This window comes from Sceloporus undulatus, chromosome 4, assembly GCF_019175285.1.
Source record: "Sceloporus undulatus isolate JIND9_A2432 ecotype Alabama chromosome 4, SceUnd_v1.1, whole genome shotgun sequence".
Taxonomy (NCBI): domain Eukaryota; kingdom Metazoa; phylum Chordata; class Lepidosauria; order Squamata; family Phrynosomatidae; genus Sceloporus; species Sceloporus undulatus.
Window position 1 is genome coordinate 112,912,329 of NC_056525.1, and position 12,036 is coordinate 112,924,364.

Genomic DNA, 12,036 nt, shown 5'->3' on the forward strand with positions numbered 1-12,036 from the left:
AGAGTTTCTGAAGGGTTCTTCAGGGTGCGAGGAAAATAAATTTTAAAATGCATTTCAGGTTGTGTCTGATGCAGGCAGTTCCTTGTTTATTTCCAGAGATGGTGGTGTGCCCAACTTTGGCCAAAAGATTGGACCGAGACAGGGGTTACAACTGAATTAACCTTTTTGGATTTTTTCCCCCAATCTTGGTACCAGTATGGATTTGGATGGATGAATTAGCTAATTCTTCCATATACAGTCGGCCCTTCTTATACACGGAATTTTTATACACAGATTTAAGCATACACGGTTTGAAAATGTTCCAAAAAAGTATAAATTTACCTTGATGTTCCATTTTTTATTAGGGACACCATTTTGCTATGTCATTATACTTAATAGGACTTGAGCATACACGGATTTTGTTATACACGGGGGATCTTGGAACCAAACCCAGCGTATAACAAGGATCCACTGTATTTCTGGTGTGAAAAATCTGGTCATCGTACATGTGATAATTTCTTTAACATCTAAGTCTCTCAGGATCATAACACTGGTTAGAGATTTTACTTCACAGTGTTTACATTATAACATACTATTTATAGCACATCATGCGCCACAAAGTGATAACAGGATAGCTGAGTTTTTCTCCCCCACACACATAGAGTGATTCTGTTAACTGGCTCCAGGAGCTGTAGTCACACCAGGTCCAATGCCAGTTTTGTTGTTAACTGTCTTTGACTTGATCTCGACCCATGGTGACCCTGTTGATGAGACATCTTCAAGATCCTCTGTCCTCCACTGCTCTGCTTCATCTCTTGCAAACTCATATTTGTGATCTCTTTAACAGAGTCCGTCCATCTTGCATGCAGCCTTCCTCTCTTTCTACTTCCCTCTACCTTTCCTAGCATTATTGATTTTTCCAATGATTCATGCCTTCTCATGATGTGTCCAAAGTACAACAACCTGAGTTTTGTCTTCTTGGCTTCTAGGGAGATTTCTGGCTTTGTCATCCAAAATGGATCAACTTGGAGCTGTTGTGCATTTGCAACTCCAAATATGTAGTAATCATTCCATTTGCCCTGTTCTGGCCTTGCAGCAATATATAAGGGTCCAGGGGTCTAACACGGGTCTGTTTTTCTGTCACAAGGACTTGTCCCCATTGACAAAATTCTAGTTCTGGTCCATTACATCCAGTTACATTCATTAGCTTACATGGTGTCAAATTTGGGACACTCTTTTTGAATTAGGGCTGCATCTACAGCAGCTGCCCTGGGGTTTGAACCTCATATTATTCAGCAATTGGGACATTGGAAATCCAAGGAGTACCATAGGTATGTTTGCAGTTCTAATATGGTGGTTCTCATTTTTATCTTTTCAGATTCTAGATTCTAGCAAGTATTGTTCTGTGGTCACAGTATGTTATATCAGGCAGCTCTGCAAGCTAGATCTGGTACCTTGGGGACCCATGTGGGACAAAATGGTGATTATCAAATGGATGGGGAAAGGGGGCCTTATTTGGCATGGTTTGATGCCTATGTTGTTTTGGAAGCACTATGGTCCTCTGCTACATATCCTGGGCATCCACCTGGGTGGCAATGACTTAAGACTGCTGAAAAGTATAGCCCTTATTTTGCAAACCACCTATGACATGAAATTGATCCACGATTGATGGCCTCATGTATGAATATTGTGGTCACATATGCTAATACAGTGTGTTTGGCGTTTTGGTGGTTATCCCCATCTACTTAATAGAGCCCGTTGCCAGGCCATTAATGAAATGCATATTGTGATGGAATGGAGGTTAGGCCACTATTTGCCACACATGAACATTGCATTACAGTGGCCTGAGCTCTACTGGGTGGATGGTATCCATTTCCGTGAAATTTATAATATCTTTCTTAGATAGCTGCAATCAGGCATAGAATCATAGAATAATAGAGTTGGAAGAGACCACAAGGGCCATCCAGTCCAACCCCTTGCCATGCAGGAAATGTCAGTCAAAGCATCCCCAACAGATGGCCATCCAGCCTCTTTTTAAAGACTTCCAAGGAGGGAGATTCCATCACACTCCGAGGGAGTGTGTTCCACTGTCAAACAGCCCTTACTGTCAGGAAGTTCCTCCTAATGTTCAGGTGGAATCTCTTTTCCTGTAGCTTGCATCCATTGTTCCGGGTCCTAGTCTCTGGAGCAATAGAAAACAAGCTTGCTTCCTCCTCAATATGACATCCTTTCAAATATTTAAACAGGGCTATCATATCACCTCTTAACCTTCTCTTATTCAGATTAAACATCCCCAGCACCTTAAGTCATTCCTCATAGGGCTTCATGGTTTCCAGGCCCTTAGTTGCCCTCCTTTGGACATGCTCCAGTTTCTCAATATCGTTTTTGAATTGTGGGACCCAGAACAGGACACGATATTCCAGGTGGGGCCTGACCAAAGCAGAATAGAGTGGCACTATTACTTCCCTTGATCTAGACACTATACATCCATTGATGCAGCCTAAAATTGCATTTGCCTTGTTAGCTGCCACATCACACTGTTGACTCATGTTCAACTTGTAGTCTACTTGGGCTCCCAGATTCCCATTCACACGTAATCTCATTCAGCTAGGTGTTGCCTATCCTATACCTGTGAATTTCATTTTTTTGCCCTAAGTGCAGTACCATACATTTCTCCGTGTTGAAATTCAGCTTGTTAGCTTTGGCCCAGCTTTCTAATCTCTTACAGTCATTTTGAATTTTGATCCTGTCCGGGGTATTAGCTACTCCTCCTAGTTTGGTGTCATCTGCAAATTTGATAACCATGTCCCCAATTCTGTCATTGGTAAAGATGTTGAATAGCACTGGGCCTAGGACAGAGCCCTGTGGGACCCCACTGGTCACTTCTCTCCAGGACGAAAAGGAACCTTTGGGTTCGGCCAGTCAACCAATTACAAAGCCATATAACAGTTACTTTGTCTAGCCCACATTTTACAAGCTTGCTTACAAGAATGGCATAGGTAACCTTGTCAAAGGCGTTTCTGAGATCAAGATATACTATATCTACAGCATTCCCTTCATCTAACAAGCTGGTAATTTTATCAAAAAAAGAGATTCGATTTGTCTGGCATGACTTCTTTCTCTGAAACCCGTGTTGACTTTTTGTGATTATGGAAATACCTTCTAGATGTTCATAGACTCTGTTTAATGATCTGCTCAAGAATCTTTTCTGGTATTGATGTCAGACTAACTGGACGATAATTGTTGGGATCATCTTTTCCCCCTTTTTCAAGATGGGGACAACATTTGCCCTTCTCCAGTCTGCTAGAACTTCTCCTGTTGAAGGCTTGCTTAACCAGCCTGGTGGGAGATGGGGGCTAAGGAGATGCATGATCCCTATCCATGGCTGTTATTGAGGGAAGATATAGCATTTAGGTGAGCACCAGTGGCACCCTCTCTGGAACTGCCTCTTTATGTCATGTAACTAAAGGGCTAGGGAAAGAGACTTTCCTTGGGGCTGACCTGAGGCATAAACCCTCACTTTAGTCCTGTGAGTTGAGTGAGGGAACCTTGGACTGGTGTTTCAGATGCAGGTGGGCTGGGGAGCAATCCAATCCTGGATTATTTTAGGGGCTCAGGTGTTTCACCCAGGGGAAGCTGGGGATGTGGTCAGGGGAAAAGACTGCCTGTTCCAGCTGCTCCTGTACTGGGTTGCTCCCTCTATTTTGCAGATCTCAAGAAATAAATAAATAAACAGTACAATTTAAATAAAGTGGCCCATTTTACAAACTAAGGTGCAGTACAGGGTGGTCTGTAGGCACCCATTTTTGGTCCATAGCATTGTCGTAGCAACCAAACTGTGAGGCTCCTTTTTGGAATGTCATAAGGGCTGTGTCACAGCCTTTATGATGTTGCTTCCTGTACATGATGTGTGGATGCAGCAACACCCAAATGTCATGCACACGCCCCCCATGTGGGTGGGGCGGCACTGTAATGACACCACCCATACGTTGTAGGGCTTGGATCGTGTGTTGGTGTGTGCTCCCGAGCCCTACTTTCGCTGCCAGGACATCACATTCTGACGGTGTGTACCACACCTAAGTCTCAGTGTCTGGTCTTCTTATTCCCCAAGTTTGTCAACAAAATCATTTTTGCAAATAGGTACTTTTTATTTTTCAACATAAACAAAATTCTTACAGATGAAAAGTAACTGCTGAAATTATATACTGTATTGTTTAGGGTTGGTAGTCCCCTTTGCTAGTTTTCATGCAAAGTACATGGATTCTCAGCTTCTGGGTATTTTCCCCCTTCTTCTTTCAATAGATTTGCCTTCTTTCAAATATTAAATGTGGACATGGCCTATGATTCTTATAACTTCATCTTTTATAAATATTCTGTGAAGTATATGTAGAGCAGAAGGTTCACAATCCATTAAAAGTAGCTGCTTACAATCTTTGAAAAATGTATTTGCAAAATATAGTGTAATTTTATGCTATTAAAGATAGTTGATCTATGGTTTCCAATGATGGCATGCTGGTTAAAAATCTCTGTTGTTAAGCTTCTCCCCATTCCTTGTATTTGTACCTGTAAAATATAAAGTGAACAGGTAAGGTTATGTACATTGTTATATGTATAAATTTTGTATAAATATCCTTTATATAGATAATAATTTATTGCAGAACAGAGTAAATTCATAAATTGCTTCAGGAATAACTGCTTCAACAATAATGTTCCCATAAACAAATAACAGTATATGAATATTATAAGATTGTTTCAGTGTCTAACATTGGTAGTGTTTTCTTTTCACTGGTAGGTTTGACACTGATGAGATTTGAGAGGAAAATGACTGGCTTTCCAATTTCCCCCCTTACAGTTTTGCTTATTAAAATAGTTCTGTGTGGTCTTGCAGAGTTCCTAGCTCTATCTCTTCCAAGTTATAGCAGACTAAATATGGCCTTACCCAGTGCAGTTAGTGGTGAAGAATGCTGGGAGTTGCAATTCTACACTCGGACAAGTCTGAACCCTGGATGAAGAGTAGGGTGACATCAAATGTACTCATTGATATTCTTCTATTCAATCTGATTAACAACTAATTTAAACCAGCTATACGTTGGTCCCCATTCCCCATCATCAAATTAGATGCATCTTTGGCAAAATCACATGCCAGTAGTTTTAAAATGTAGTACAGGTAAATGTTACCAGAGGGACTTTTAAAATTCTTTCACATTCTTCTTTCTCCTGAGGAAGAATGCATGAGTTTTTATGCACTTGTCATTTTTTCTTTTCTACAATGTGACTGATTTTGTGAAAATTTCAGCAAGTTCATATTACACAAGCAACAAGGTTTAGGGCAAAATCCTTGAATTTGTGCAAAAAACATTGTTTTTAATAATAATAATAATAAGGTTTATTTGTATACCGCCCTTCTAAAACAAATTAATCAAGGCGGTTTACAACAATTTGCATAACAATAACATAACACTACATATTCAAATACATCATAATATCAATAGCAATACATCTCAATACAAAGGCAACAATACAGTTATCAGTATAATATCAATGCATATCACAAAACAGCCAAAATACAATCTCTATGCCAAAAACCTCTTATTTCTTGTGCCTATGACTGTTACTGATTTTATAAAGACACCAATCTGTGCAAACAAGGAGGCAAATAATCTCTAGATTATTGACATTTTTTCCAGTGCTTTTAGGGAGGCACCATTTTCCACAGAGGATGAGAAAAACTGATGTTTTAATTACATTTATAAATATTCCAATAGTGGGCCTATGAAGATAAAAGGATGGTATCATTTATGAAGGAGAACGCTACTGACAGAACCTCTATCTATTCACAATACTGAAATAATGTAAAAAAAAAAATGTTGTTATATATGTGCCCACACCCATCCATAGTAAACTGGGGTGAGCAAACTTTGTCCCAAGGGTCTTTATTTTGTGCACCTCAAGTCCTTCAATCAAGACTTTTTATTCTGGCCAAAAAGCATGAATTGCATATCTTGGAAATCTCTCAGAGGACCTTTTAAATGAACGAAAACCTTCTATGATAATTTACATAGCTTGCCTTGAAAACAAAACAAAACAAAACAAAAAACAAAACAAAAAGTGTGCTGGTAGTCTGGGAAGTTTGGGAGGATCTCAGGTAGAAAACTGTCACCCACAAAATGCTGAGCTTGTACACCCCTCATAAGTAGTTTAGCTTGGCAGAAAGAACCACAACCCAAGGAGACTTTCTGCTGTGCTTTCTGCAACCGGACTTGTTTATCTCGGATTGGCCTTTTTAGTCATCAACGTGCTTGTAGAAAGCATAGAATGAGTCCTTCCTGAATCTTTGTTCACGAAGTAAAGCCAGAGAGAGTTAGGATGTGTGTTACCTCAGATCTATGAGCTGCTTGATTAAATACAACCAAAAAACAAAGATTTCAGAAGCTGCAAAGATTTTTGGCTGTGTTTTCCTAATGAATGTAATGGGTAAATAATATTTTTTTGGAAAAAGAAACCAGAGGTTGCTACAATGACTGGCTTGACAACATATTAGTAAAGACTTCCAGACCCTGACATGGTGACTAACCAACTGTTACTGAAGAATTCGAAAATTTAATCAGAATTTAAGTACTGATAACAGATTAGGTACTACATTCTGTTTTTAGCCTTGAGCAGAGTAGATCCACTGAATCGATAAATTTTATCTATATGTTCAATGGATTGAACAGGTGTATTCTAGCTGGGACTAAACAACAGGATGACAGCCCGGGTGTGTTAAGCCCAAAGTCTAAAGTGGGGGACTTTTAACCAATGAGTTACTCCAAATGAGGGAGTTAATATAGGTGCATTACGGAGTGCCCAAAAGGGGCATTCTGCTGACGCCGCCGGTTGCTGCGTCCAGGAACCACAGTGGCCAAACCATGCGGTTCCCAGATGCAACAAAAAGAAGCCCCAAAATGGCACTTCTTTTTGCGCCCCGGAAGTGGCGCTGCTGCGTGATGTGTGAATGCTATGCGTCCACTACACCAAGATGGCGGCGCCTGTGTAGAATGGGCTCCACCATTTTGTATGTCCTCAGGATGTACTAGGGTTAGGGGCATGCGTAAAGCACGCCCTTTCCTAACCCTAGTACGTCCTGAGGACGTACTTTACGCCCGTTTGTAATGGGTCATAGTTACCCTGAGTGGGAATAATATTAGCTTGTAGGCTAGGAATATAAGCAGAAAGGATAGTGTGAGTGTCCTTGAAAATTAGTAATATTGAAGATTTGTAACAAAGGCGCTTTACAGACGGGCCCTATGGGGCACTGTCATGATGTGCTAGGGTTGCCTCCGGGTGTCCTTTACAGATGCCCCACAACCCTAACATGTACCTGCCATGCCATAAAGGTAGTGCCCTGTATACATGGGCGCCGCCAGTATGATGTCACGACTGCACCACAGCCAAATGGTGCGGCGTGCGTGTGACATGCTCACACTGCTGCAGGGTGCCAGAAGAAGCTATGAAACAGAGGTCCTTCCTGGGGAGCGCTTCATTCCCGCAGCCACCTTTCTCTCCCAGCAGTGGCTTCCTGGGGTGTCCTGGGGCATGCACCCCACTTCCTGGAAGATTAATGGGAGAAGCTAGACTGAGCTCTACAGGCTAATGGTTACTCCAGCGCAGACATCATAAGGGCTGCCAGACCCAGAAAAACCCATAAGAGTGAAGACAATAGAGAAACGGGTGAGGAAGCACAACCTATAAACAGACACAGAAAATCCAGCAAATGCTGCACTCAGCAAAGGACAGGAGGGACCCTCTCATGGCCACAGGAGATTACTGCATACCATGCAGCTGCAGGCAAGTCTACATAGGGACCACCAAACACAGTGTTCAAACACGAATCAAGGAACATGAGAGTCGCTGCAGACTGGTTCAGCCAGAAAAATCAGCAGTAGCAGAAGGCATTCTAAACCAGCCAGGGCATAAAATGCTGTTTTAAAACACTGAAATTCGGGACAATGCCAACAACTATCGAGTCAGAATGCACGGAGAAGCCATTGAAAACCACAAACATCTTGACAACTTCAACAGGAAAGAAGGAACCCTTAAAGTATACAAAGGCGCTTTACAGACCGCCCTTGTTTGCTGCGGGAAGGAGCCGCAGTGGACAAACCACGTGGCTCCTCTGTGCAGCAAAAAGAAGCTGAAAAAAGCAGCTGCTTTTTCCGGCGCCGTTGTGATGTTGCAAGGCACCAATGGCGCCCTTGCAGTGTCACAAGGGTGGTGAGACGTGCGGACGCTAAGCATCCGTGACATCAAAATGGTGGCACCCATGTGTATAGGGCATTTTGACGCCCTCGTTACAAGCGAGGGGCAAGGCGTGTCAGGAAGCACTGCCCCTCGCGCATAACAACGGCGCCCCATACGGCCCGTTGGGAACGCACCAAAGTTTGCCTGAAAAATACCAAAATCAAGACCCAGCAAATGCAAATGAAACCACACAGGGGGAGGGTTCCCTCCCCCTCCACAGAGACAATGGATCAATAAGTAAATAGTCACCCTGAGGCTTTGCCATTCAACAACAGAACAATTCATAGATTAATATGTAAATCAATTCTTCTCAAACAACAGTATATATACCCCACTCTCTTCCATGCCAGCCTCAGCTGCTGGAGAAAAATCAGGAATAAACTCTTCTAGAACATGGTCTCAGCCTGAAAAACCCACAAAAAACTATGGATGCTGGCCGTGATAGCCTTTCACGGGGTTTTTTAATTCACAACTTTCTATAGGATAAACAAAAGCTCAAGTAATCTGTGCTGGATAGTCTTTTATTATTTTTAATATACTTACACATCATATACATTGTGGGTATTTAAATGTGCCATTTACACATCGTACTACGAATGGAGGGGAAGATGGAGCTGGACCATAAGGCCACCTACAGGTGAATTCTATTTGATCTCCAGCTTCCGAATACATTTTTTCATCTCTTGACCACCTGAACATTATATTGTTACGTTGCATGTCTTCTTGACTTGCTGTACATGGAACTGCAGAAAGACAGAGATTATTTAATCTTTTAAAAATAGTAAATGCACTGGATGGAAGTATTTTTTTGAGCACATAGTTAGAAATAGAAAGTAAGATAAGGACACAGTTATTATTTTAGGAAAAAAAGAAAGGAGAAAAAAATAGAAAGGAGAAAGTGACACAGTAAAATCTGAGATCATTCATGGCTGTAACCTTCAAGAGATGAGAGATGAGAGTCCAACTGTGAATATATTGGATTATTGGCAGCTGTCCACATGTCAAAACAAATACATTCGGCCCTTCCCAACCAGGGACTTGTCATCAACAGATTGGGGCATACAGTACATGGATAGCGCCACCTCATTCTCCTCAAAGGCGTCACATGGATGTGGCCACACCAGCACAGTCATGCATGTATAGTGGCACCATTAGGAAGAGCAGGATTTAAGGTCCCACATTTTTTGCCTTCTGCGGAGTAAGGTAGTGGTGGGGAAGGGTCTAGAATGGAACTGCCATGGATATGAAGGGCCAACTGTACACGTTACACGGGTCTGAATGAAAGTTAGCATTGAATTACAACTTTGGAGACCAGGGTTCAAATCCCTTCTCGGCCATGGGAACCCACTGGGCAATCCTGGGCAAGTTAAACTCTCTCTGCCCCAGATAAGACAAAAGCAAACCTTTGAACAAATCTTGCCAAAAATAGCTTGCCTTATGGTTACCATAAGTCAGGAACAATTTGAAGGTACACAACAACAAGAAGAATATGAACTCTTCTGGGGAGGAGTGACAGGAACACATATTAAAAGAATATATTTAAGAATTTTCTTTTTAGTCAATTCAGTGAAAGAAAGACTAGGATAGAGACTAATATTATGCTAACATCAAATTGTTGTCTAAATCTTAGACTTGGGCCAGCATTGTGGTGATTATTTTCAGTCCTCAGGCCTAGTTGTGTGATGCATAAGTCATGAATAAAAACTGCATTTGGCTATTCTTTCAAAGGCATGACTTCTTCATTAAGTAGCCAATGATGCAAACTAAAAAGGCATTTTTGGGATGAGGATCTGATCTGCCTAATTTCAGTCCTAACATATCTCACATTTGAGTAATTTCAAATATACACACTTTTATCTCATATGCAAAGTGTGCCGAATCAATATACAAAGGAGAGGAATGTGCTAGCCCTGCCCCTCATTTCAACTTGGTTAGTTTCCTCATGCATACAGTGGCAAGTCTGAAGAGGAGACCTTCCCCTGTGCATTCCCAATGACATTAAACAAAACCCGAGAGATGAGAGTGCTATGTGTAGGAGAAACTCCCCATCAGGATGGAAACTGAGATAAGGGAGTGGGATCGAGGGTTTCCCCCTCTTTGGATATGGATTCAACATGCTTTGTAAACAAGTGAATAGGACTACAGTTAGGATACAGTTCACTAACTTGTGAAATCCAAAATATCCTATAGACTCAAAAATTAATTGAAAGAAAGCCCCTCATTGCTATCTGTTCTTCTGCTCATTCTTCTCTATGGAGTAATATATACCTACTGCAGTGACCCCCCCCCCCCAAGATTACACAAATAACCATAACTGTTTATGAGAAATGTAGGAGGAATAAGGAAATTAGATTATATGAACTCCAAGGGTTTTTCCAATTCTGTCATTCTGTGGGATGGGGATTGGTTGTCAACTGGATACTTGCAACATGGAATGGCTAGAAGTCTATGCTTCAGTTATATAAAATCCATCTCTCGCTTTCAGTGAATAGATAAAAGCTGAAACATCTCTGCTATCAAAACCATGACATAGAGATTAACATTTTTTCCACATTTGCAAGATCCATTCCATCAAAAAATGAAGATCTGAGCTTATTTTCATACCTGTACACCTTGGTGTTTCTGACCAATGTCCATTGAGACAGCGCACTACTGGATTGCCTTCCATTCTGTAGAAACGTTGGCATTTGTAATGCACAACTTCATCTGAGTTATATGCTGATTTAGACATTTCAGTAATATCTCCATTTTCAATAGAAGGTGGACGTTGACATTGTCCTCCAGTCTCTATGACATAGAATTCAAAGCAGTGAGTCAGAAAAATACATTTTTGTGTGACACCTATTTTGATTACAAATTATTTTTGTAATAAGGAGATCATTTTGACTACATATTGTACTCCACACATATGTGCCTTCAACCAACTTTAGGTAATAGTTCCTGATGTGTAAAAAAGAGAAAGAAGTGGAAATACTTGGCAGTTTAAGCACTGTTCATTTTTTTAAAAAAGGAAAACAATCCATCATTGTTTCTTAATCATAGGCAATCAATGGGCAAAAGCCCCTATCAATACATTCTCATTATTGTTCTCTTTCAAGTATGGATGACATTCATTTGCCATTTTCTTAGTAGCTCAAAGAGACCAAGCAATTCCTTTTGTGTGGATAAAGCATGAGCTAGAAGACAGATCTAAATTTTGCTCCTCTGTTTACTGTCAGTGATTATCTTATTCATATTAACTGCTAACAGTAGATTCTGCAGAAACCTACACTAGTGTGTAGTATTGGTGCATGCAGGCCTTCTGCTTCCTTAAACACCTCCATCCATTCTCCCACTTTAATTAAAAGTTCTGGAATTCTTGCCCTAGCCAACTAAGCCATGATGACATTTAATCAAAAAACCACCATTTTCATCAATACTTTTGGTTCACTCCTAGCATTAGGATCAATTCACTTTTCAGAATACTTTTGATATGTTTGTGTGTGAGAAGATTGGAAAAGAAAGGGCAGAAATCCTGTTCTTAATATGTATGTTTAATTACTGAGGCATGTTGTGGGAGGAAATGTAAGGGGCCATTCAGACTACCTTTTGTACCGAATTGTAACCTAGATGAAAAGTCGGAAGTTCCCATTGGCAACAGTTTAAACACATCAGAATTAGGGTTTTATACACCCAAAACAAAGCAAATCCCCCTTAGAGTGTTTTTTCCCCAAAAATGGATTATTTTGCTTCCAGACGCTCCTAACCCTAGTATGTACACGGTATGTACAAAATGGC

At 40.9% G+C, this 12,036-nt stretch overlaps 1 protein-coding gene across 1 annotated transcript in view; it reads right to left on the minus strand.

The window, feature by feature from the left end:
• Positions 1-4,106: 4,106 nt before the first annotated feature.
• Positions 4,107-12,036, minus strand: part of CFH (complement factor H) — a 78,719-nt gene continuing 70,789 nt past the window's right edge. Inside the window, exons 21-23 of the mRNA XM_042463481.1 lie at positions 10,864-11,046; positions 8,803-9,002; positions 4,107-4,542 (exon numbers count right to left, since the gene is read on the minus strand). Of these exons, the coding sequence (XP_042319415.1) occupies positions 8,806-9,002; positions 10,864-11,046 (380 nt within the window). The 3' untranslated portion in view covers positions 4,107-4,542; positions 8,803-8,805. The remainder of the gene's footprint in view (positions 4,543-8,802; positions 9,003-10,863; positions 11,047-12,036) is intronic.